This window comes from Ictidomys tridecemlineatus, chromosome 4 (genome assembly GCF_052094955.1).
Source record: "Ictidomys tridecemlineatus isolate mIctTri1 chromosome 4, mIctTri1.hap1, whole genome shotgun sequence".
Lineage (NCBI taxonomy): Eukaryota > Metazoa > Chordata > Mammalia > Rodentia > Sciuridae > Ictidomys > Ictidomys tridecemlineatus.
The window spans coordinates 10,323,443-10,349,568 of NC_135480.1; the positions used below are offsets into that span (position 1 = coordinate 10,323,443).

A 26,126-nucleotide genomic window follows, 5' to 3' on the forward strand; every position below is an offset into this window, starting at 1 on the left:
GGGTTGTGTTTACTCGTTTATGTTTTTTAAAGCTTATTTCTCAAGTTGCACTGGGTCCAACCAAGGATGGCTTTCCCTTGCATGGCTGCTGTTGCCTTCCTTTTCTACCATGCTTCACATGGGAGCCAGCTGTGCATTGGTGGTGAGGGGGCCAGGGTTCTTAGCTCTTGATTATGCTAAGAGCTTGAGCCATTAGAGTAGAAGAAGATAAATTTTAGCTTCACCTCTGTATACTTGGACTGTGATAAAATCATTGGATATTTGGGGTTAAATGTAAGGGTCCATATATGAAAGGAAATAAGTATTTATGAGTGATGACTACCTTGGAGGAAAAGCCTACTCATTCAACAGATGTTTGGGGGTGCTTTATAGTGAATTTGAAAACTAAGAAGGTAAATTAAAGCACTCTTATTTTGTTGCTAGCACTGAACTGATTACTGAGGATGGAACCCAGGGCTAGGCCAGCACTCTACAACTGAGCCAAACTCTCAGCCCTGTAACTGCAATTTCTAATGGTGGGGTTGTTCATCATTAAGGCTGACAGATCATAGGCTCTTAGTATATACCATGTCTGAGTGGTATTAATGTAGACACTGTTTTAACAAACCCCCCACTTCTGTAGGTGACACATTCAGATTTCAGGGTCTTAAAACTTTGTACCCTAGGGACTAGGGTTGTAGCTCAGTGGTAGAGCACTTGCTTTGCATGTGTGAGGCACTGGGTTCCATCCTCAGCGCCACATTAAAAAAATAAATAAAGGTATATCTGTTTACAACTTTTAAAAAAAAACCTGTACCCTAAATGTCATTCTTGATTTTGATCACTGCCTATTCACTGGGCATTTATTGTTAGAGCTAAATTAATTATCACCCCACCCAGGTGCTAGGGTTTGAACCCATCTCTAGATAAGTGTGATACCACTGAGCTATCCCCCTAGCCCTAATGTGTTGTTTTTAATGGTTATTTATAATTTGTGCCTGTCTATAGTAACTGCCTAGCGCTATTTTCCCCCAACCAGAGTTATTTTTTTTTTTAACCTAATGTCAAGGTTACATTTATTGAGCACACTTGGCTTTTTACCAAAGCTGAGCTGGTGTGGAAATTTTCAGTTACTCTTCTGGAATTTGCCCAGCACTGTGGTGCATTAGGAAAAGGGAACGGTTCTTATTCTCTATGCTCTGCTTGTCACTTAACAGTACAATCCATTCATTGAGTGGCTGCTATGTGCCAGGCATTGTCAGCATGCAGGAATTATGACAGACCTGAGCCTTCCTGTAGTTTTCACAAGTAACAGAAGGAACTAAGCAGATTTTCTGAACAAAATGGGGTTTGGAGTGCAACCAGGTTATTTTCTGTTTCTTAGTCTACAGGGTGAGGGAATTAACAGATTGGGCTCAGAAATTCCATCAACAGCGAAATGCTGCTGTTTCAAGGGTACCCTTGGAGCTCATGAGGTCATCTTTAGGAATTGCTGATAAAATATTCTTTATTCCTTTGGTTTCTTCTCTTCCTCTCCGCTTGTTGATTTCCTGTGAGAAGGGGAAGGGAAGCTGGGGTGAAAGGTTATATCTGAATACAAGTCACCTTACTACTACAGCAGGTCAGCGTCTCTCAACTCCAAGCTTGTCCAGGCACAAAACAGAGTTGGCCTAGGCTTTTCCCAGGAAGAATGTGTCCCTTAAGTTAATGAGATATTGGGATGCTGGGCTGGGGATATAGCTCAGTTGGTAGAGTACCCTTGCATGCTCTAGGCCCTGGGTTCGATCCCTAGCACCACAAAAAAAACAAAGTTACAGATTTTTTTTTTTTTTTTTTTGCCTTGTTTGGTATCAAAGATTGAACGCCTGGGCACTTAACTGCTGAGCCACATCCCTGACCATTTATTTTTTTATTTTGAGACAGCATCGTATTACATTAATTAGGGCTTTGCTGAGTTGCTGAGACTGGCCTGAACTTGCCATCCCCCTGCATCAGCTTCTTTACTTGCGGGGATTACAGGCCTGCGCCAAAAAGATGGTGCCAGGAAGAGACCCCTATTTTGCATTGCCGCCTCAAAGGGAGTCTACTTGGCGAGATACAGAAACCTTCATTTTCCCCCTAAAATCCACGCGACCAGCGCGGGCCACGCTATGCTAACTGGAGCCCTTTTGTCCCATGATCCATCCTTATGGCTGCCTTGGACACCACGGGGCGGTCGTCAGGTTCAAAACTGTGGGGTGCAGACACCGAATTCGTAAGGGTAGGAGCAGCCATTTTGAGATCGACGAACACAGAAGGGTCCATATTGGGAGCGCCCTATGTTCCGGGCACCGCCATTTTGAGAGCATCCCGTACGGCGGGCCGCCCGGTGTGGAGGCCGCCATGTTGGCGCGGCCGGGCGGCAGCCATCTTGCACGACACAGCGGGCGCAGCCATCTTAGCACGAAGCGGCCCCTGGTGCGGTGCCCGGTACGCCCCGCCCCGCGCGCCCCGCCCCTCCGCTCCTAAGGGTGGGTCGACCAGCAACTACCTTCCCGCAGCCCCCTAATCCTACCCTGTTCAGTCTGCTTCGTGCTTACTTGCCTTCTGTGCGCTCGCGCGTGTGGGTGTGTGTACAATCCCCGCAGCTTCTGAGTGTCCGCTGTAACACCTCTCCCAGTGGCGATGCGCCGCCACCCCGGCCCCGCTGAGCTCCCATCCTTGACAACGTCTAACCTTCTTTGGCCCTGTTTCCGGGGTATGGCAAATCTGTTGTCTAGGATTCTCTACCCCAAGAATGCTAACACAGGAGCTGCCCTCTGAGGTTCTGGATGAATTTATTCTTTAAATGGCTTTAACCTTCCAGTAGCTCCCGGTGTGACTGAGAGCAGGCACCTGGCGCGTCCCTCTCTCCATTGTCTGAACGGGTCACAGAGGGACGTGGACAGGACGCTGGCAGTTTGGCAGAAACCTCTCTGATCGTAGAGCTAAGAGTGCCCTAGTCACGGGTTGCTTGGGGTTGGCCGCAGAGGGAGAGGAGAGGGGTCTATGTGGGTGAGCAGGGTCTTGTGCTTCAGATAAACTCACAGGGCGGGGCAAGGGTAGGAATGGGCTGCGGGGAGCCTCTGAAGCTCTCCACAGTTACCGACCTAAGGAAGGACAGAGAGGGTAAGGTGAGGAGAGTAGGAACCAAGTAGCTCAGAGGAGGGCACAGAAGAACTTCTTTTCTCTGAAGGGGTTCTCCGAAGTGGGCACAGGAGTGATGAGGGGATCCTCACAAGCGTGGGCATCACAGTAAGTCATCAGGTCTGCTGCTGCCTTGGACACCTGGGGCACAGCCATAAGAAGGGAAGTTAGCCAGAATCCTTGAAAGGGACTACAGCCTCTTTCCAAAGGGGGTATCTTTTACCATGGGTAGGGCTCCTTGAGACTGTCTTCTCCCTCATCCCCACAGAAACCTGGGGTTAGCTCTCCTAGCAGAGCCCCAGCCTCCTCCCCTAACCTCAGGAAGTCAAGGAAAGAAGCATCTCTTATCAGGAGGTTTGGAAACCTACCGCACAGTAAGGCCTGGCCAACTAATCAAGCCAGGGTCCCACCCACCTTTATCCGGCACAGGCTGGCCTCAATCTTTAGCTGTTCCACCATCTTGCGGGCTTGCCCAATACTCATGGTGCTGTTCACGGGAGTCTCCCCTTTCATCCTGGAGAAAAGAGAGTGACAGTTCAGAGCTATTTCAGCTAAAAGGCCCCCTCTGTGCTTACTCCTCACCAACCTTTACAAGGGTGGATCATGCCCCAATATTTTGTTTCCCTCTTTTCCCAACCCTCTCTGGTTGCCTGTCCCATCCCTGTCTTCCTCAGTGGAAAAATAGGAGATGGTGGGCCACATGGCCTGGACCCCAGGTCATCAAACATGCAAATGATCTAAGGTTTTTTCAGTCCTTCAAGCCAGGTGTGTTCCCAGTTCTAAAAGCCTAAACCAAAAAGAGCCCCACCCTGATGAGGAGGGCATATCACCCCCACCTACCCTCCTTGAATCCCAATGGGATAAAAAACAAGCTGCTTCCTACTCACCTGAAGTGACAGGCGGCAGCAGCAGCCTCAGCCCTGGAGTGTAAGGTCAGTGGGGGAGGGGGGCACCAAAAACTGCCTCAGATGGGGGGGTACGCCACCCTGCAGGGAGTTGCAGCTGAAAATATCTGATGCAGAAGCAGATAATACAGAAAAGGCTACTGGGAAAGGGTCAGGCTTGAGGTCCGTGAAGGGGTGGTCTCTCAATTTCTGCAGCTCAAGCAGTGCCTAGATGCCTGATACCTGAAGGATGAAGGATGCTAGAAGGAGCTGCTCAAATCCTGGAGCATACCAACTGCCTGGCCAGTGGGGGAGCCTGGCTGCCACTTGCATCCCCTGAGCACACCCCCACTATTACTGTCTCACTACCTGCCCCTCCCCCACTGCAGGCATCCCAAGCCTGGACTAAAGCCCTCTCCAAAGGAGCTGAGGCCGAAGCAGACTCCCCCCTCAAATGGGGTGGTCTAGGCCTGTGACCGCCCCTGCAGTGGAGTCTTTACTGGCTGTGGGGGACCCTGCTCATTTGAAAATCTGACATCAGCTGGGCAGTCAGCCCCCTCCTCCCTTCCTCTCTACCCTGACACAGCACTTAGCACCTGAATGTTCGTTTCTCTCCCAGGAACCCTCCATTCCCCATACCCAGGAAAATGTGACGCGCTACAGGTGATCAGCTTCTAGATCACTACAGTCTAGCCACAAGTGACTTTTGAGATCCAGGGACAGGAAGATGTCTAAAGAAATGGCAGACCAAAGAGAAGGAGAAGCTGGGGGTAAAGAGGTGTGCCGAGACCAGATCAAAGGATCGGACAAAGAGGTAAGGGGCCTTGTTTGGGAGTCAGTGGAAATATTTTGGAAATAGGTGGGCTTGGGGGAGGGGGGAGGGTAGCAAATAGCAAGGGAAGGTGTATTGATTTGGAAAATTTTCAGACATTTTGAATAGGTACTCCCACGCCTGCAGCATTATGCAAAGATGTATGGAGGACTTCTGTATGGAGGAACTTAAGTGGGGTAATTAGATAGATACAAAATATAAGACGCCATCTGCCAAGACCTAAACTAATGTTTTAGGGAGAGTGCGTCCACTTAGGGTCAGAGGAGGTTGATCACTCACTAAGAGCTGGAGACCAATGGCGAGACTGCAATATTGACACGCTTGTAAATAGCGGACAGCAGGCCGGCCACCTGCGCAACACCCGGGATGGACTGGTTCCCGCAGAATACAACATCCCCTGAAGGAATACTCCCCGCCTTGGACATGCACAGTTTCTAAGAGCCTTGAGGGATAAAAAAATCGTTGCTCGCGTCCCCCACCCCACCTCCGCCCCCCCGCTTCGGGAGTTAAGTGGCCGCTGGTGAAGGGTATGGGCAAAGGGCTGTGCCCCAGCAGAAGGCTGAGGGGACTCTGCTGAGTCAGAACATGCCCTGGGGCATATCTCTCGGAGCCTGGAGAGAGGCATCTTGCCCCTGTGGTCCAGGGCGTAGGGCTGCAGAGAGACTGGGGGGGCCGGAAGAGACAGGGCCCCGCCCCTTGTCAGGTCACGCCCCTGACGAGGCCCCGCCCCCAGACTGCAATGGCTGACGGCAGAAAGGGGCGGGACTTCTCCGACAGCCGGAAATCCCTTCTCGCCGTTGCCCCGGCAGCGCGCGAGGCTGGTGAGTCTGCAGTGCTGTGGCGGCGGGCGGGCTGGTTTCCATGGTGGCGCAGTTAGGTGGGGGCTCCCGCGCCGCACCCACCACCGGGCCCGAGGGGACTGGCGGGGAGCAGCCGTTGGCTGCAAGACGCCCTGCCGGGCGTGCGGGGCACCTATCCGAAGCTAGCGCAGCTAGAGGTGGAGAGAAGCTCGGGAGGCAATTGTGACTGCTCTTAGGCTGCTGGCTTTGAGTCCTGCTGTGCGACCATAGGCAAGTCGTGCATCCTCTCCCTGCAACCACCTGGCACTGTGGATTCGTGTCATCGTGTGGGTTAAAGAGATGATTGAACCCAGGGTCACTCTACCACTAAGCTACACCCCAGCCCTTGTTTGTTTGAGATAGGATCTCTGTAAATTGCTGACTTCAACCTCCAGCATGGGATTATAGGCAGGCACTGTGGGCCTGGCATAAAATTGCTTTGAGAGAATGTTAAGATGCTCATTCTCTGTGTTATGTATTGCTAGCTATGAATGAGTATCAAGCATCAAAATCAGATGCTTCTGAGGGAAGAGTTCAACTGAGAAGCACTGACACTGGGGCAAAGGTATTAAAGGGAAAGGAAGACAAGGGAAAGGAAGGAATAATTGGCTGGGAAGCCTAACCACTTGGAGAAAGGCCATATGAAAAAAAATGACTTTGCTTTACCCTGCTATCTCTAGTTTCCCCAGTCTAGTTAACTTGTCTTTTTTGTCCCCACCTGCTTATGGGAAGGAATCATTCTTTTTTCATTTTTTTCTTTTTTCCAGGAACCGCCAGCTGCCTCATCCCATGGCCAGGGGTGGCGTCCAGGTGGCAGAGCAGCTAAGAACGCAAGACCTGAATTGGGGGCTAGACCCCCTGCTCTCCCTGCCATGGTCAATGATCCACCAGTACCTGCCTTATTGTGGGCCCAGGAAGTGGGCCATGTCTTGGCAGGCCGTGCCCGCAGGCTGCTGCTGCAGTTTGGGGTACTCTTCTGCACCATCCTCCTCCTGCTCTGGGTGTCTGTCTTTCTCTATGGCTCCTTCTACTATTCCTACATGCCGACAGTCAGCCACCTCAGCCCTGTGCATTTCTACTACAGGTGAGAGGGGTCTTCTGTCAGAATGGAGGAATCCTGTGTGAAAATTGCTGCAAGGACCCTTGGAGCTTATTCATTTCAGTCTCCTCATTTACAGAAGAGGAAACTTGAGCCTGTTGTGCTAACAGAACTTCTCACCCACCACAACCCAAGGCGGGATCAGGTCTGGGATGGTAGGATTTTAGAGTGCTAGTTCTATCTGTGGTCGCTTATTTCTGGTTAAAAAATAAGGGTCAGTTCTGTTTAGGTTCTATCAAACCTCTCTCAGAGCCACTGTAGAAGTTTGAACCAATCCAACCCCTTGGGCATCTCAAAACTCACTTGGCTTTCAGCAGAAGTAGTATTAGGAAATATCTCCTTTGCCTTTTACTTTACTGCCTCCTATCCCAAATAGTCTGCTGCACAATAGATTGTGGAAATACAAGGTGACTGGGTACAAAAACTTGACTCCAAGAGTCCTACTACTTGCCTGGCCCCTTATTCTTTCCCATTTCCTACACTGCCAGATTCTTTCTCTTATTCCTAAGAATGGGTATAGGACCAATTAGCTGAAGGGGACATTATTATCAGTGGTCCAATATCTTTTTTTTCCCCTGTCCTGAATCCCTAGTCATGCACTGAAATTTCTAAGGTAGATCTTAAACTTTTAGGGGACATAGATCCTAAGAAACCTATGATCTTTCCTGCCATAATAGTGTATGTACATGCCCAGGTGTATGTTGCATACCTATATACCATATAGAGTTTTCCCTACAATTTGATCAGTTTAATGACTTTAAAAGTCATCTATAGACCATTTTGGGGAGTTTTCTCAAAATAGGGACCAGACTATAACTACTGAATCAGAATCTCTGGGTTAGGACCCTGGAATCTATATTTTATCAAGTTCTTCAAAGGAGTCTTTAGAAACACCATATCTGTAGGTTCCCATGAGAGGCAATAAACTGAAGTAGCAGGAAGAGAATTGGGGAAGTCTGAAAAAAAATTCATTCTAGTATCTTGAATCTACTGGTCACATTTGTTCACCTATCAGAAAGGATTGGGGAGAGAAAGGAACCCTAGGGGGGCTGGGGATGTGGCTCAAGCGGTAGCGCGCTCGCCTAGCATGCGTGCGGCCCGGGTTCGATCCTCAGCAGCACCACATACCAACAAAGATGTTGTGTCCGCCGAGAACTAAGAAAAAATAAATAAATGTTAAAAAAATTAAAAAAAAAAAAAAAAAAAAAAAGAAAGGAACCCTAGGAACCCAAAAGAATTGCAGATATAAGTAAAGTGGACTCTAACTTAGCAGAGTATCATTCCCCCTTCTCATTTAGGACCGATTGTGATTCCTCTACCACCTCACTCTGCTCCTTTCCTGTTGCCAATGTCTCGCTGGCTAAAAGTGGACGTGATCGGGTGAGTATGGGAGATACAGGGAAGTTAATTAGAGTTTTGATGACTTGAGATAGTAGGGCTTAAGATGGGGAGAACAGGGATTGAGTAAGAGACAAGAGGAAGGAAAGCAGGGCTGGGGTTGTGGCTTAGCGGTAGAGCACTTGCCTTGCATGTGCAAGACCCTGGGTTCAATCCTCAGCACCACATAAAAATAAATGAATAAAATAAAGGAATTGTGTCCAACTGCAACTAAAAAAATAAATATAAAAAAGAGGAAGGAAATAGAAGTTGAAGAGAAATTAGAATCTAAATGAATAGTGTGTTTTGATCTTTCTGCAGCAGACATTAGAAATATTCTCATTCTCAACAGGTGAGACATGACTTGTTTCAGACAGGTCATATCTGTTAGATAATGTCAGTAGTGTGTTTTGGATTTAGGTGAATAAATCAGCTGTTTCATTGGAATAGAATGGCATCCATCCAAGAGTTTTAAAGGCTTGTATATAAAATTATGAAATAGTTGATAAGTATGTGACCTGTTATTCAAAGGGTATTGTGCCAGAGGACTGGCCACATGCCATTGTGATTTAAACAAACTGAGAATTCTGGGCTGGGATTGTGGCTCAGTGATAGAGCACTTGCCTAGCATGTGTGGGGCACTGGGTTTGATTCTCAACAAATAAATGAATGAAATAAAGGTCCATCTATGTCTAAAAAAATAAAATAAAACCTGAGAATTCTGATAAATGCATACAAAGACTAAGCAAGCTGGTGGAAGTTCTAATAAAGGATAGAATCCCTGAACTTAAAAAGGATCTTGAAGGCTGGGCATGGTGGTGCATGCCTATAATCTCAGCAACTCCACAGACTGAGGTAGGAAGATATGAGTTCAAGGCCAGCCTCAGCAACTTAGCCTAGACCCTTTCTACTTTTTAGTACTGGGGATTGAACCCAGGGGTACTTAACCACTAAGAAACATCCCCAGTCATTTTTTTTTTTTTTTTTTTTTTTTTTTGGACAAGGTCTCAAATTACCTAAGGGCCTCACTAAGTTGCTGAGGCTGGCCTTGAACTTGCGATCCTCCTGATTCAGCTTCTTAAGTTGCTGGAATTACATGTATGCACCTCTATGCCTGGCTAGCTCTGATTTCTCATATACCACTCTGAGGGGTCATCTGCTAGACAAGAATCATTAGAGGGGGTTGGAGGAGCTTAGGGGTGAAATTCAGTCATAGAGCATGTGCTTAGTATGTATGAGGCCCTGGATTCAATCCCTAGCACCAAAAAATAAATACATGATTCAATTATAAGAATATAGGAATGGTTAGGAAAACTTTAACATTTTGAGGTTTAGACCAGTGAAAAACTCCCATTGTGGGAGGTATGAGGAGTGATGGTAGGTACCCACCAGCAGGACCAAGATAGGGACTCAAACCCCAGGTTAAGGTGTATAATCCTGGCTCCTTAGAAGGCTGAGATAGAAAGATCACCTGACTTAGGAGTTTAGAGCCATTCTGGGCAACAGACCTTATCTAAAAGAAAAAAAAAAAAAAAGATAAAGGGAGGCTGGGGGTGTTGTTCAGTGGTAGAGTTGTTGCCTAGCATGGATGAAGCACTGGGTTCAATCCTCAGTACACATAAAAATAAATAAGGGTCTGGGGCTGGGGCTCAGCGGTAGCACACTTGCCTGGCATGTATAAGGAACTGGGTTCGATTCTCAGCACTGCATATAAAATAATAAAATAGGGCTGGGGATATAGCTCAGTTGGTAGAGTGCTTGCCTAGCATGCACAAGACCCTGGGTTCAATCCCCAGCACCACAAAAATAAATAAATAAATAAATAAATAAAAGAATAAAATAAAAGTATCAAAAACTAGAAAAATATTTTTAAATAAATAAATAAAGGTATATTTTAAAAAAAAGATTAGGGACTCAGAATGACATCAAGATGCTACTGCTAACAGTGATTGTCAGAGAGCTGGCTAGGGAGGCTGAGCACTTCTGGTGCTTGGTTAATTAATAACAATTGAGGGCAGCTGATCCCAAGAGGGACAGCCTCAGCAGTGCACAGGCCTGAGTCACAGATGGCCCAGTTGGCAACATGACCGTTCACTTTTGGGAAAGAAATATGACAGCCTTTCGGGACTGATTCAGAAGAGCCAATAGGATACGGAAGTGGAGGTACCCAGCCACCAGAAGGGGGCAGCACCTTCTCTGGACAAACCTTTGGAAGGCCTTTGGGCTAACCAAGGGGGTGGCAGAATATTTGCAAGATAGAACTTGGACAGTATAATAAAAAAAAAAAAAGTTTTTGAAATGAAATGGGGGCTACTTTGGGCAGGTGCTGATGTATGGACAGCCATATCGCATCACCTTAGAGCTTGAGTTGCCAGAGTCTCCTGTGAATCAAGATTTGGGCATGTTTTTGGTCACTGTTTCATGCTACACCAGAGGTGGCCGAATCATCTCCACCTCTTCCCGTTCGGTAAGTGTTCATGGCCTGTCTGGGAAGTTGTGAAGAATGATGGCAGAGTCAGAATATCTGGGTAGGGCTTCAGCAGAAAATCTTGGCACTGAGGTCTGAGGACACGTCAGGATAAGGGAGGAGAAATCTGCTTACCAAGACAAACATTTTCCAAACTCCCTAGCACATCATGAGCACATCCAGCTTTGGAGTAGACGTGAAGAGTGGAGCAGCTCTCAGAAAACAGATCTAGAGCCATGCGGATAGATCCTCACCAGAAACATGCCAGCCACGGAACATCAGACAACTCATGAGGCATAAAGTAGTATTAAATGGGTACCATAGTAACTGCCTCGATCAGGACTGTAGGAGGAAATGTGAATGCAGTTCTTACTCTCACATGGTAGATGTTTAATCAACATTGGGATCTCACTGTTGCATGAACTGTCGGGAGAACCTCATCATGAATGTCTGTCTTAGGGGGAAAGCAGATGATGTGCTGGGGTTTGGATCCTATCCTGGATGACAGAACTGTTTTGGGGAAAGGCAGAGTCAATGTTACACTTCACCTGGAAAGGTGTCTTAGAGGAGGGGCCTTTGCTGTACTGGAATGGAGAAATGTGGTCAGTCATGGGCAGAGGTTGAGTAGGTGGAATGGTTTAGTGGACACAGGGGAATAGGAAGTGGAGGGGAGGAGCAGCCTGCATGGACCACTCAGGGATAGGGGAAAGCTGTGGGAACCTGGATACCTGACCCCAATTTCTGCCTCCTGGCCCTGGCAGGTGATGCTGCATTACCGCTCAGACCTGCTCCAGATGCTTGACACGCTAGTCTTCTCTAGCCTCCTTCTGTTTGGCTTTGCTGAGCAGAAGCAGCTCCTGGAGGTGGAACTCTATGCGGACTATAGAGAGAACTCGGTGAGTGAGGTGAAGGCTGACCAGGAGACTGCCCTCTTGTCAGCCCAGAATTGTATTCCAGGAGCCTCTGGTTTCAGAGCAGGCCTCAGATCGGGCTGGTAGGATCAAGAGTGACAGGATCAAGACCCTGGCTTGATGCTGCCCTCTCTCCACCCCTCTTAGTATGTGCCAACAACTGGAGCAATTATTGAGATCCACAGCAAGCGTATCCAGATGTATGGAGCCTACCTTCGCATCCATGCCCATTTCACTGGGCTCAGGTGAGGAATCACTGAAATAGACCTTGACAGCTCTCCTGGATGCTGTCCTTAAATGAAGAGTTTCCCAAGTAAAGGTAAAAGGTTAACAGAGCAGCATTGGTTTGAGTTTTTCAAAGGCCAGATTCTTGCCCTTTCTTGCTGCACATTAGCATATTGGCTCCCAGGGAAACGTCAAAAATACCTATATAAGTCTGGCATTGTGGTGCATGCCTAAATCCCAGCTATTTGAGAGGCTGAGACAGGAAGATTATAAGTTCAAGGTAAGCCTGAGCAACATACTAAAAGTCCCATTTCAAAAATAAGGTAAAATATACATACATACTACTGTCTTGATTCATTTGCTTAGCAGAATTGGCCAAAATCAAGGCCATTGCCTGTGGCCCTGCAATGCTGAGACTACCCAGAGTCCTTAATCTTTATTAGTACTTGATGCAGCAAGGTCTGATAATTGGGAGGGGGTGGGCAGGGAACATGGAGGCAGAGGCTAGCTCTAACCAAACTCAGTTGAGTTGCTTGGGAAATTAGAAAGTTGATGCTGTTTGGTAATGGCTGCTCAACTCTTATTGCTATTTCCTGCTTCAGGTACCTGCTATACAACTTCCCGATGACCTGCGCCTTCATAGGTGTTGCCAGCAACTTTACCTTCCTCAGCGTCATTGTGCTCTTCAGCTACATGCAGTGGGTGTGGGGGGGCATCTGGCCCCGACACCGCTTCTCTTTGCAGGTTGCAAGGGGCAGTGACCCCTTTTTCTTTCTTTGAGGATGTTTATTTGGGTGGGCAGGGACATATATGGTGAGGAAAGTCAGAACTCACTGTTCAGTCCTTTCTCTTCTATAGGTTAATATCCGAAAAAGAGAGACTTCCCAGAAGGAAGGCCAACGAAGGATCTCTACCCATCAGCCTGGTAAAGGTGTTGTTTGAGGGGCTGTTAGGGAGGTGAGGGGGTTAGGCAAGCAAAGCTGCCTGCCTCCAGTGTGAGGCATAAAGGCACACTCACATGCTGAGCTAAGGGTGGAAGAGGAGGCTGAAGGAGGTGAAGTAGGCATTGCTCTCTAGGCACAGCCACCCTACCCATCCTGTCCTCTACTTGTTTTGGAGGAGCAGAGCCTGAAAGACAGGAGGAGGCAACTCAACTGTCAGATGTGACAGAGGATGGTGAGAGCCCTGAAGATCCCTCAGGGACAGGTATGGTGCAGCAGTAATCCCTCCTTCCTGACATCTTAGCCCTGTCCTTCAGCATCTGGGTCTGACTCAGCCCTACTCTTGGCCACAGAGGGTCCGCTGTCTGAGGAGGAGAAACCAGACCAGCAGCCCCTGAGTGGAGAGGAGGAGCTGGAGCGGGAGGCCAGTGATGGTGAGGGGCACCCTGGAATGCCATAGTCTACCGGGCAAAATAACCGGGAAGTGACAAGCAACTTGAAGGTTGAAGCGGGAACTGCTTTATTGTAGGGAAACTCTGCAGGAACTGAGCGGGCACCCAAGGTAGCGGGAGCCGCTTTATTGCGGAACAGCAGAGGTATATATACCTAACTGATTACACACAGCTTGACTCAATTAGCATCATCTAGATACAGCAGTCAGCCAATAAGGAATCCCCACCAAGCCATTAGGATGGAGTGGTTTGAACTACCAGGCGCCATCTTGACTTGTTTTGCAGTCCCCAACACTGGAATGCATGGGCTGGATGGAGTAGGACCCTGGGTTAATTTGATATCGCATTTGAGATTTTTTGGTTTTTCCTTTTTTGTTTTTTCCTGGCCCAGGTTCAGGCTCCTGGGAAGATGCTGCTCTGCTGACTGATGCCAACCTACCTGCTTCTGCCTCTGCCTCTGCTTCTGCCCCTGCCCCGGAGACTCTGGGCAGCTCTGAGCCCTCTATGGGTGCTCTGAGACAGCGCCCCACCTGCTCCAGCTCCTAAAGAAAAGAGGACAGATTCCTCACATTCCAGCACTTTCCCACCTGGGATCTCCCCTTGTGTTCCCTTAAATAAACTATTTTGTGCCAGCTGCTTCCTGACTCTTTGAAGTAGATTTAGGCTTATTTGAAACCCTGTGTCCAGCCAGGCATGGAGGCATAGCCTGTAGATCAGGCAGAAGGATCACAAGTTCAAAGCCAGCCTCAGCAACTTACAGAGATCCTGTTCAAAAAATAAAGCCAGGCGCAATGGCGCACACCTGTAATCCCAGTGGCTTGGGAGGCTGAGACGGGAGGATCATGAGTTCAAAGCCAGTCTCAGCAATGGTGAGGCATTAAGCAACTCAGTGAGACCCTGTCTCTATTTTTTTTTTTTTTTAATTTTCGGCGGACACAACATCTTTGTATGTGGGACTGAGGATTGAACCCAGGCTGCACGCATGCCAGGCAAGCACCATACCACTTGAGCCACATCCCCAGCCCCAAGAGACCCTGTCTCTAAATAAAATACAAGATAGGGCTGAGGATGTGGCTCAGTGGTTGAGTGCCCCTGAGTTCAATCCTCAGTACCAAAAAATTAAAATTAAAAAAAGATAGGGATATAGCTCAGTGATAAAATGTCCTGAGTTCAATCTCTACTACCTAAAGAAAGAAGGCCAGCAATGCGTGCCCCAGACACCTTCAACTCTACCCCTTAAAGGAACTCTGCCCCACAGGAAGACCTGCAGACCTGGACTGTTTCAGGCACAGTTGTTTCCACAGTCTAAGAAGTACAAGGAGAAAATTTATCCTGGCCACTAGCAGGCTTCCTGCTTCATCCATGTGACTTGTCTCATGGAAGGGGGATAATTTAGGGCGGGTCTGAAGAGCTAGAATACATCATTCTGGCCCCTACACCCCTCCCATCTCTGTCCATTGGGAGGCAGAAGACAGGAAATGACTGCCATACATGTGGTATGATTTTACCAAAACAGCATTTTGTAACCCAGGCCCCATGCTGTCCACAGCTGTTTTCCTCTCTTATACCAGCCAGGTGGCACTCTCCAATATTTCCCTCCCCATCCCTTCACATGACTTCAGCCTTTGGATTCTCAGCTCCTGGCCACTTTCCACATTCCACTCCTCTGTCAGAACCCAGGCATCCTGAGCTCCAGCTAAAACTGCTGTGCATGGCTTTCCCCACCCTGGCCCTGTGACTCAGGCCCTCTGAGCGGACCATCCCTCTTCTTGGCACTCAGTGGGAGGGGAGTGGAGAAGGGGGCCAGGTAGTGACATCAGAGTTGAAGGGTACAAAAGCTTTCAGCCAAAAGAAAATTGAAGATACAACCTGACAGTGCAGGCAGCGCGGCCTACTATCCTCAGGACTCCTCAACCTGATAGCCCCAGACATCTGGTTGCAGATTCCCACTCCCTCAAGGTCTCCCCGCTAGTGAGGGGCTGCTGTGGGCCAGAGCGATCAGCTGGGGTTCTGGACTCCTTGGACAGGATTCACACAGATAACAGGTGGGGAGTGAAGAGTCCAGGATCCTCCTTTCCTCCTCTGGTCCTCCGGTTTTGTGTTTTCTCACTTCTGTCTTCCTGTTGGGTTTTTGCATGTCTTGCTGACTGATCCTCGGTTTACTTAGATCTTTTCTCTGGGTGGCAGCTGGGAATTCTACCACCTTTCTTGGCTGAGTAAATCCTTTCCCCTCCTTCTCCTCCCAGCATTTTGTTTATTCATTAACTTTCTAGCACTTCGAATGTTGCTGCTCACGTGTGTTTCTCTGATATATATCAGTCCAGAGCTTCATTTTGTCCAAAATCAAACATGTAACTTGGAACATTTGTCAAGAGAAGCTGGTCTTCTTACTCTTTTATCATCTGGATTCCCTCTTGTGTTTGGGTTCTATCCAGGCAGGGGCCCTAAGGCACGGATGACAGCCTTTACCTATTCACCCTTTCCCTTCCAGACTCCATGCTGGGCTCTCTCTGCCTTCTGTGGCTCCTAGCCCTGACCTTGTCGGTTCCCAGAGCTCAGCCCTTGGCTCCTCAAGACTTCCAGGAAGAGGAGGAAGATGAGACGGTGAGCACACCTTCCCTGGCTGTCCCCTGTGATTACGACCGTTGCCGCCACCTGCAGGTGCCCTGCAATGAGTTGCAGAAGGCCAGGCCGGTGGCCTGCCTGTGCCCGGGGCTGTCCAGCCCTGCCTGGCCTCCGGACCCGCCACGCCTAGGAGAGGTGCGCATTGTGGCCGAAGAGGGCCGCGCCGAGGTCCACTGGTGTGCCCCCTCCTCCCCGGTCCACCACTACCGGCTGCTGCTTTGGGAAGGCAGCGGGGCTCCGCAGAAGGGCCCCCTACTCAACACTACGGTCCGCAGAGCAGAACTGAAGGGACTTAAGCCTGGGGGCGCTTATGTGGTTTGCGTGGTGGCTGGTAATGAGGCCGGGGAGAGCCGCGTGTCCCAAGCAGGTGGGGAGGACCTCGAGGGGGTGTCCTTCCCGGCCTTCGGGCCCTGCGGCCGGCTCACCGTGCCACCCAGACCGGTCACCCTAATCCACGCGGCCGTGGGGGTGGGCACAGCCCTGGCTCTGCTAAGCTGCGTCGCCCTGATCTGGCACTTCTGCCTCCGGGAGCGCTGGGGCTGTCCGCGCCGCGCAGCCACCGCCCAAGCCGCAGGGGCGCTCTGATGAGGGTCTGGGGGACTTCCGCGCAGCCCAGCCCACCTGGAGCGCCAGCTGGCTCCCAGAAGGGCCAGCCCGCTGCCGCCTGGCGCCAGACAACTGGGCCCCGCAGCTGGGGGTCTTGCCACTTTGTTCCTGCCTGAAAGCTAGACAGAAGTAGAGAGGGTCAGAGAGTTAGTAAGTAGGTTTTGCATGTTTAAGAGTATAACATTGAGGGGACCGGGGACAGAGCTCAGTTGGTAGAGTGCTTGTCTCACATGCACAAGGCCCTGGGTTCAGTCCCCAGCACCTCTCCCTCCCCCAAAAAAGTATAATATTGAGGATATTATGTAGGTACTTATCTAGTCATTTAAAATATAACCATTAAAAAGTGTAAAACCCATTCTTAGCTCATGGGTCTTATGGGTCTTATATGTCAGTGAGCAGGCCGGATTTGCCCTTTGGCTGCAGTTAAGTCAGCCCCTGTCATACACCCTCAAAGGGTTCTGCTCTTGGGCTTGGTGGCCTGGACAATTTAACAAGACTCTGTTTTAACTAAAAAATTAAAAAAGGGACTGGGGAAGTAGCTCAGTGGTAGAGTACCCCTGGGTTCAATCCTCAGAAGGGGTGGAGGGGGGACAAAAAGACACTGCCACTTTGGCACTTTGCATAGCTTAAGTGGCATTTGAGAATAAGCTTCTGCAGGATAAGATTTTCTGATTGGAGCCACAGTCTTCTTTGACCTTTCCTTAAGTTACCCAGATGAGCATATCTGGATCAGAGTCTGTTTCTGAGGAGGGTGGAGATTAAGGACTGAGATGGGATACAGAAGAGAAGGAAGCCCTGAACCTTTGTCCGGCACAAGTTTGTGCTCTTGCTAATTAAAATAAGACAAATCAATAGTAATACCAAGGAATCCCCCATTTGTGTTTATTGTATACCAACTGTGATAACATTAAAGGAAATTTAAAAGAAATTGTCACTTTTCATGATCCCTCATTTTGGACTTTGCACCTACCAGCTCCTCTGCCTGAGATGTTTGGCCTCTTCTCTCCTCTTAGTTAACTTCTAGTTGTTTTTCAAGACTCCGGCCTGCAAGTTCAAGGAGAGCCTCCGCAATTTTGTGGGACACCCTCCCCACCCCCAAAAAACTTAGTGAGACCCTGTCTCAAAAAAAAAAAAAAAAAACATTAGGGGCTGGGGATGTGGCTCAAGCGGTAGCGCGCTCGCCTGGCATGCGTGCGGCCTGGGTTCGATCCTCAGCACCACATACCAACAAAGATGTTGTGTCCGCCGAGAACTAAACAATAAATATTAAGAAAAACTCTCTCTCTCTTTAAAAAAAAAAAAAGACTGGGGGATTGAGCTCTGTCGTAAAGCTCCTCTGGACTAAATCTCTAGTACCCAAAAATAAAATTTACAAAATATGTTTATTTAGGAGGTAGAATAATAATAATAATTATAATTATAATAAGTTACTCATATTGACTGACAGGGTTGTAGCTCAGTGGTAGAGCACTTGCCTAGCGTGTGTGAGGCACTGGGTTCAATTCTCAGAACCACATACAAATAAAAAATTAAGGTCCATCAAAAAAAAAGTTATTCATATGGAAAATATATGTATGTGACAAGGTTCACTTGATGCTTTGACTATCTCTTGTGGCTTTGAAACTTAGATTTTTTTTTCTTTTTCCCGATCTTCTTTTCTGTAACCTTCTCCTTCCTGACCTCCTCTTTGCTCTTCTTTTCCCTGATCTTCCCTGATATTCTTTTCCTTAAACTTTTCCTCCCTGATCTTCTTGATCTTCTTTTCCCTGATCTTCTCCTCCCTGTTCTCTCCTCCCTGATCTCATTTTCTCTGAATCACCTCTATAAAAGCCCCCTCTCAGGCTGGGGCTGGGGCTCAGTGGTAAAGCGCTCACCTAGCACACGCGAGGCCCTGGGTATTGTGTTCTACTACAACTAAAAAATAAACATTAAAAAAAAGAAAGAAAGAAAAGCCTCCTGTTCCTGCAAATGAGCAGAATCACAGTCTTTGGGACAGGAGTCCCCTGTGTTTCTCCTTTGCTAGCAAAGCAATAAAGCTTTTTCCTTTTTCTCAAGACCTTGTCTTCATTATTGTATTGGTTTCAAGGACAAGGACCGAGCTTTCAGTTACATGTACTTGAGGCTTAGTTGATTAACTCATATTTAATCATAATAACGGTCCCTATTCTGTGTTATTATTAGTCATAGGAAACAGGCACAGAAAGATGAGATAATTCATCTAATATCAGGAAACAGGCACAGAAAGATGAGATAATTCATCTAATATCATAAAGGCAGTAGAAAGTAGCAGAGCTAGAATTCTACCATGCATTGTGTTTCACTAAACCTGTATGCTTTGTTGCCCCTCTCTATGGTAAAATGAAGAGCTTTTGAGTTGGGCAATTTAAGCAGGAATCCTATCTGAACTCCTTAGTTGTAATTTCAAACCCTTTAGGACTTCAAATCTCTCATCTTTGAAAAGGTGATACTATCTCTTGGAATGTTCGTGGTAAGGATTAAGTGAGAATGCATGAAAAGCATGTCTTTACGAATAATAGAGTGGGTCTCCTCATTCATAAGTCAATGATTGCTGAGGAAATAGTCATTAAATAAAAAGTCACAAGGTAATCACTACAATGTAATGCCACATGTGTTCTAGATAACAATCTAAATTTATTCTAGTGGGGGCTGGGGATGTGGCTCAAGTGGTATCCTGCTCGCCTGGCATGTGTGCGGCCCAGGTGCGATCCTCAGCATCACATACAAACAAAGCTGTTGTGTCTGCCGAAAACTAAAAATAAATATTAAAAAATTCTCTCAAAAAAAAATTAAATTTATTCTAATGGTCCAATCATTTTAAAAATAATCAAATTTTAGAGTATTGCCTATTTGAATTACTTCCAGAGGTGAATGCCTTCCCCTGGGTACTTAAGTAAACAGGTGAGGATACACAAACAAGGATGTCCTTAAAACCACACTGAAGAAAATTTAAATGTTCCAACAAAGAGTGATGGCTAAAGTTCTTTAAAGTACATTCTTTTGTAGGAAATCATAAGGCCTTTAACATATAAGGAGGTTATGATTTGCCAATGTTCAGCATTGTCTATGACTGAATAATGAGTGAAAAACAAAATATTTGTTCTTTGTAAAGAACTGCTCTGGGGCTGGGGATGTGGCTCAGGCGGTAGCGCGCTCGCCTGGCATGCGTGCTGCCCTGGTTCGATCCTCAGCACCACATACAAACAAAGATGTTGTGTCCGCCGAAAACTAAAAAATAAATATTTTTTTAAAAAAAGAAATTTAAAAAATCACATTGTTTAAAAAAAAAAAAAAAAAGAACTGCTCTGCTTCTGGGAGGGGTGGTACCTGCCTGTAATCCTATTAGCTCAGGAGGCTGAGGCAGGAGGATTGTTAGTTCAAAGCCAGTATCAACAACTTATCCAAGCCCTAAGCCACTCAGCAAGACCCTGTCTCTAAATAAAATATTAAAAAGGGCTGGGGATGTAGTCAGTGTTTAAGTACCTTGGGTTCAATTCCCAGTACCCAAAACAAAACAAAACAAAACAAAAAAACTGCTCTACTAAGGGCAATTATCTCTTTTGCTGCATATCAAACCAAAAGTCTTGTGCATGCTAGGCAAGCACTCTATGACTGAGCTACATTCTCAGCCTAATGGCTTTTTATGTATGTATTTATTTATTTTTTACATGGGGATCTAACCCAGGGCCTCTTTCATACTAAGCAAGTGCTCTAGCACTGAAGTATACTCCAAGCAAGGGCAATTAAGGAAGAAGAGAAGTTTCACTTTGTACGTGTCAGTGTTACTTGAAACTTGTATGTGTTTGTTTTACAATTAAATTTTTAAAAAGTTAGGGCCAGGGTATAACAGTGGTAGACTGCTTGCCTAGCATGCACAAGGCCCTTGGTTCCATCCCCAGCTCTTCCGGGATTGGGGGGGAGGAGTTGTAAGACCAGTAAAGGTGAGGTTTATACTATGTAGCAATACAAAACAGTCTTTTCTATATCCAGCTTTCTTTTTTCTTTCTTTCCTTTCTTTCTTTCCAGTTCTGGGGATTAAACTCAAAGGTGTTCTTCAACTGACCTACATTCCCAACACTTTTTAATTTATTTAATTTCATTTATTAACTTATTTATGTGGTGCTGGGGATTGAACCCAGGGCTTTGTACATGCAAGGCAAGCACTCTACAACTGAGCTTTCCCCACCCTTTTTAAAATATTTTTTTTTAGTTGCAGATGGACACAGTACCTTTATTTTATTTATTTATGTGGTACTGAGGCTTGAACCCAGTGCTACTGGGCCTGTTTCACAACATGCACAGGTTATCCTCAATTTGAAGGAAATGAAACTATGCAGTAACTACCATAATTTATACCATACCGTCTTGTGAGGCACCTACATAGCTGTCATCATTATGTCCATTTTATAGATGGGGCTCTTAAAACTAAAACATGGGGGCAAGAGAAAGTCAGCCTTTGGGCTTGTACTACCGGGGTGACATGGTGATGACCCAGGTTCAGATACTGTGTATTGCAAAGATTCCTTTGGCAATCGGGCACAGGATGGCGCAATTCCCCGAAGATGAGTGGATCAAAGAGCATGACCATTTCTATGGCTCCTGAGAAACACTGACAAACAACTTTCCAAACGATTGCACTTAAGGGCCACAATTTTTTTTTTTTTTGAAATCACACATAGTAAGTTTATTTCATAAACTGATATAAGACTCAATGAAAGACTTCAGCATTATTAATGTACATTTTATGAAAATTCCATTATATCACGATGGTATATACACTATTAAAATTTTATATACCTAAAAGTTTTTTTTTTAACAATGAATGACAGGCACCCTAAGCAAGTATGTAGTTCAAATTATTCATTTACTGAGCTTCATTCATTCATAATATAATAGTTGACAAAAAACTCACATCAGAGTGTCTGTTTTTGAAAAGATTGTTTGGTGAATTACTAACCATGCAGCATAAATTTTTTATTTATTATTGGTTCATTATACCCACATCTTACTTACATAGTAAGATAAGGGCCACGATTTTAATTTTTAAGGAAGGCGAAGCAGTGTGAAATTCTGGGAACTGGCCTCATTCGGCTCTTGGGTTTCCAAGCCTCAGGGCGCTTCTTCGGCACTGAGGGGGAGCACTGGGGTTTGGTAGGTCTCCTTCCGCCCACGCAAAATCCTGGAGGCGGGCCAGCGAGTTTTCTGGCACTCCGCGGCATCCGTCCACGACAGCCCCACGTGACCCAAACAGATTCGGGCACTTCCGCTTCCCTTCGCCTTTCTTCTTGTCGGTGTCCCCGGTGGGTCCCGAGCCGGGTGAGTGAACGAGCGCCCGATCGGTGGTAATCGGGCGCAGGGTTCCCTTGCGTTGACCTTTCCCACCCTCCTTCTTGCCACATCAGGTCCCCGCGGAAGCGGCGGCGGCGGCGGCGGCATGGCGGAGCTGACGGCTCTGGAGAGTCTCATCGAGATGGGCTTCCCCAGGGGACGCGCGTAAGGGAGCACCCAACCCCGGCCCGCCAGGCTGGGGGACCGCGGACCTGTCTGGACCTTTACCCCAGCCTAGTCCCGTCCTGGCGGTCACCATGGTCCGTAGGCGCTATTCACGGTGTTTCTGCCCGCAGGGAGAAGGCTCTGGCCCTCACAGGGAACCAGGGCATCGAGGCTGCGATGGACTGGTGAGCCTTCAGACTCGGTGGCGGAGGATTGGGGGCTGCTGGGAGGAGCAGTCTCATGCTGACCTCACTGCCGATTTCCCTGCCAGGCTGATGGAGCACGAAGATGACCCCGACGTGGATGAGCCTTTAGAGACTCCTCTTGGACATGTCCTGGGACGGGAACCCACCCCCTCAGAACAAGTTGGCCCTGAAGGTTCTCACTGGGAGACGTGGTGTGATTATTCAGGCGGGCCCCACGAAGAGCTGTCGGGGTAATAATACTGCTTGTTTGTAGGACCTGGAACGGCTGCCGGAGAAAGCAAACCCGTTTTGACTGAAGAGGAAAGACAAGAACAGACCAAGAGGTAAAGTAGCTTTTTTTTTCTTGATGGTGCTGGGGAAGGAACCCAGGGCCTTGTGCACGCTAAGCAATTGCTCTACCAGCTGAGCTATATCCCCAGCCCTCAGGTAACTTTTTTGAGGGTTATCTTCCACCCTTCCACAATACTTTTGAAGAACCTTGACTTTTTTCTATTCTCTGTTTTTTTTGTTTTTGTTTTTTTAAATCCCGAACTTCAATATCCTAAGCATTTATTCTACTGAGCTATACTGCTACCCCTGTTCTTTCATTCATTTATTTTGGGACACATCAGCCAATTTTGTTCCATCCCTTCCTATTGCGTGTCCATTTCTCTTGAACTGTGTCCTTTCTGCAACAGGATGTTGGAGCTGGTGGCCCAGAAGCAGCGGGAACGTGAAGAAAGGGAGGAGCGGGAAGCATTGGAGCGAGAAAAACAGCGCAGGAGACAAGGTCAAGAGCTTTCAGCTGCACGCCAGAGACTACAGGAAGATGAGATGCGCAGAGCTGCTGAGGAGCGGAGGAGGGAAAAGGCTGAAGAGTTAGCAGCCAGGTCTGGGTGATGGGCATGTTGGTTTACAGGAGAAAAAAAAATCAACATTTGGTTTGTTAAGGTCTGACCTATTTTCTTCCTGTCTGCATTCCAGACAGAGGGTTCGAGAAAAGATCGAAAGGGACAAAGCAGAGAGAGCCAAAAAGGTGGGTGTTGAAAAGACAGTGATTATAATGCAAAAGGCACACTAAAACCCTTTTCCAGCTTCAGAGGGGAAGCATGAGTAAATACCATCCATACCACCCATTTCTGGAGGGTGGGTAAGTGCCTGACTCCTGTTTTACTTTGTTCTCCAGTATGGTGGTAGTGTGGGTTCTCGGCCATCCCCACCAGTGACAGAGCCAGGTCCTGTTCCCTCCTCTCCCAGCCAGGAACCTCCTACCAAGCGGGAATATGACCAGTGTCGCATACAGGTACCGATTCTGATTCCTGTCTTGCTCTTGTAACCCCTTTGTTGACCTATAAGGAGCCCAGCTCAGAGCTTATTTCAGTTACATTCCCTTTGCCAAATCTCTTCCTTCTTTGTACATGACTTGAAATCCTACCTGTTCCACTCTTAGGAAAGATATCAAATTTCACCTGCTCCAGTCATATTTAAATCCATACCTCCCTCTTACTCAGCATTTATCCTTTTACTTACATTGTTTTCATTTGGTTCATTACACAGCTGCTTTCACAATGTGGAATTTATCCTGAAATTTTTTTATAATCTTGTCTGTGTTGAATTGCAAGGAAGTTGGAGCCACTTGTTCAAACTTAGTAAGGCAGAGCATAAGTGGTTGTTCATTAAGTGCTTTAAATAGTAGGTATACTGATTTAGTCTAAGAAGAAGGAGGGGCCAACTTTAACTCTTTTCCTTATTGGTTTTGGTGCTTAACAATACTGGAAATCTCTCTTGCCCTTAGGTCAGGTTGCCAGATGGAACTTCACTGACCCAGACATTTCGGGCTCGGGAACAGCTGGCAGCAGTGAGGCTCTATGTGGAGCTCCACCGTGGGGAGGAACCTGGAGGGGGCCAGGACCCAGTGCAGTTGCTTAGTGGCTTTCCCAGACGGGCCTTCTCAGAAGCTGACATGGAACGGCCTCTGCAGGAGCTGGGTATGGCATGTGAGACCAGAAACCAGGATTTGGAGGAATGGAGGGAAAAGAAGGGATATAAAGAAGGGATTTGTGGGGATGGCATGAATCCAGGAGTTTGGAGAGCAAAAAACAAGTATTCTTGTGGCTCAAGCCTTTTTTTTCCCTCCATCTTTAGGACTTGTGCCTTCTGCTGTCCTCATTGTGGCCAAGAAATGTCCCAGCTGAGGGGCCTTTATTTCATCATCATTCTCTGACCTCTTCATCTTTGATAAAGCACTGACATCTCCTTCCAAATAAATAGACCCTGAGTTCTGTATATGCCTGGCTCCTTCCTGAGTGGCTGGGAGGGACAAAACCAAGGAAGAGAAAGAAGCTAAAGGGAAGGCACTTGGAGAATATCCCTTTCCTCTCCAACAGAGACTTGTGTCTAAATCTTTGGGTCTTAGCTGCCTCAGAGGTGGAGGGGAGAGGTGCTGAGCCAGGGAAGGAGAGAATGCATCACAAAAGCGACTTTTGCTCCTACAGGTAAAGTGGTGCATAAACTTTAAATCCTGACTAGTTGTGTGCCTTGACTTCTTTAAACGTAGTTTCTTCAGTAGAATAGGAATAATAGTACTATAATAATAGGAATAATAGTATTCCTTGGGGTTGTCCTATGGTTTACACAATAACTGACATGTGCTTGAGCACAGTGCCTCACACCTAGTAAGTGCTCAGTAAATAATAGCAACTAAAAGTATAGTTTTTTTAAGTGGTGATCCATAATCATCGAAAGGAACGTTAGTGACCTTTGCAAGTGCATCTATTGTAAGGAATAAGTCAGCCACATTTTGCTGCTTTCCTAGACACTAAAAGGTGTTAAATTGGGATGGTGGCACATGCCTGTAATCCCAATGAGTCAGGAGTATCATGAGTTCAAAGCTAGCCTCAGCAATTTAGGGAGGGCCTAAGGAAATTAGTGAAACCCTATGTCAAAATAAAGAATGGTGACATAGCTCAGCGGTAATGTGCTCCTAGGTTCAGTCCTCAATACCAAAAATCTAAAGTATTATGTACTTCACAAATACACTTTCTAAAGGGGAGATTAGTTTTGTTTTGGTACTAGGGATTGAACCCAGGCCTTGTACATGCTAGGCGAGTGCTCTAACACCAAGCTATATTCCCAGCTCTTTTTACCTTGTTCTGGGTATTGAACTCTGATATGCTTTATCACTGAGCTATATCCCAGCTCTTTTTGAGAAAGTTGCTGAGACTGACCTCAAACTTGAAATCCTCTTGCCTCAGCCTCCTGAGTTGCTAGGATTGCAAGCATGTGCTACAGTGCCAGTTACACCCAGCCCTTTTTAAATTTTATTTTCAGACAGCATCTAGGTTGCCTGGGCTGCCCTTGATCTCACAATCCTGCCTCAGCTCCCTGAGTATCTGGGATTACACATAGTTTTAAGCTTTATAGATAATATTTGTTATCTAGGTGTTGATATAATTATCCCCACTTAGAGACCAGGATACCAAAGCACAATTTGCTTTCCCAAGCGACACTGGTAGCAATTTCTTAGAACCTGCATACCCACAGGAAGACTGACTAGAGCTCAGGTCCTGACTCACCAAACCATGATGGTCTCTCTGACTGCTGCTACATCAGTTTAGTCTCCTGTCAAAGAGCTACTTTTTCCTCACTTCCTGGGCATAAGGAAGAGGCCAGTTACACCATAAAGATCGCAACAAATGTACTGAACATGACTCTACAATCCAGCAGCTGAAAAAAGCACCAGCATTTATCTCTGATTATAAACTGTTCATCACAGTGTTATACAACTTTTATTTATTGTTTTGACTCAATTCAATAAAAGCAGTGTTTTTTGTCAATTGCAATCTTGCTTGGGAACCACAGGGTATAAAACAAAGGAAGGGCCGGGGTTGTGGCTCAGGGGTAGAGCGCTTGCCTAGCATGCATGAGGCACTGGGTTCAATCCTCAGCACCACATAAATAAAGTCCATTGATAACTAAAGAAAAAAAAAAAGAAGCTGGAAGGTGTAGTTTGTTAGTAGAGCATGTGC

At 46.9% G+C, this 26,126-nt stretch overlaps 4 protein-coding genes across 12 annotated transcripts; 3 read left to right on the forward strand and 1 right to left on the reverse strand.

The window, feature by feature from the left end:
• Positions 1-2,778: 2,778 nt before the first annotated feature.
• Positions 2,779-4,329, reverse strand: Gng3 (G protein subunit gamma 3). The gene is made up of 3 exons (XM_005331480.5): positions 4,032-4,329; positions 3,559-3,658; positions 2,779-3,285 (listed from the first exon to the last, which is right to left on the reverse strand). Exons 2-3 carry the CDS (start codon positions 3,655-3,657, stop codon positions 3,157-3,159), a joined length of 228 nt encoding a protein of 75 aa, XP_005331537.1. The 5' UTR covers position 3,658; positions 4,032-4,329; the 3' UTR covers positions 2,779-3,156.
• A 90-nt stretch (positions 4,330-4,419) lies between these two features.
• Bscl2 (BSCL2 lipid droplet biogenesis associated, seipin) lies at positions 4,420-13,803 on the forward strand. 9 transcript variants are annotated; one of them, XM_005331481.5, is made up of 11 exons: positions 4,420-4,842; positions 6,467-6,783; positions 8,097-8,178; positions 10,499-10,642; positions 11,404-11,538; positions 11,701-11,798; positions 12,381-12,522; positions 12,637-12,709; positions 12,856-12,984; positions 13,073-13,153; positions 13,563-13,803. In XM_005331481.5, the coding sequence occupies exons 1-11, from the start codon at positions 4,756-4,758 to the stop codon at positions 13,715-13,717; spliced, it is 1,443 nt and encodes a 480-aa protein (XP_005331538.1). In that variant the 5' UTR covers positions 4,420-4,755; the 3' UTR covers positions 13,718-13,803. The 9 variants fall into 9 exon arrangements, with proteins under 9 accessions (XP_005331538.1, XP_021586260.1, XP_013216772.1 ...); XM_021730585.3 differs by having other exon boundaries at positions 12,898-12,984; XM_013361318.4 differs by having other exon boundaries at positions 12,637-12,703.
• Positions 13,804-14,701: 898 nt separating this feature from the next.
• On the forward strand, positions 14,702-17,330 carry Lrrn4cl (LRRN4 C-terminal like). Its single transcript, XM_005331490.5, has 2 exons — positions 14,702-15,216; positions 15,663-17,330. Exon 2 carries the CDS (start codon positions 15,668-15,670, stop codon positions 16,379-16,381), a length of 714 nt encoding a protein of 237 aa, XP_005331547.1. The 5' UTR covers positions 14,702-15,216; positions 15,663-15,667; the 3' UTR covers positions 16,382-17,330.
• A 4,293-nt stretch (positions 17,331-21,623) lies between these two features.
• Ubxn1 (UBX domain protein 1) lies at positions 21,624-24,384 on the forward strand. The gene is made up of 10 exons (XM_005331491.5): positions 21,624-21,736; positions 21,823-21,913; positions 22,045-22,098; positions 22,185-22,291; positions 22,373-22,442; positions 22,797-22,988; positions 23,083-23,134; positions 23,285-23,401; positions 23,894-24,086; positions 24,244-24,384. The coding sequence occupies exons 2-10, from the start codon at positions 21,855-21,857 to the stop codon at positions 24,291-24,293; spliced, it is 894 nt and encodes a 297-aa protein (XP_005331548.1). The 5' UTR covers positions 21,624-21,736; positions 21,823-21,854; the 3' UTR covers positions 24,294-24,384.
• The last annotated feature ends 1,742 nt before the right edge of the window (positions 24,385-26,126 follow it).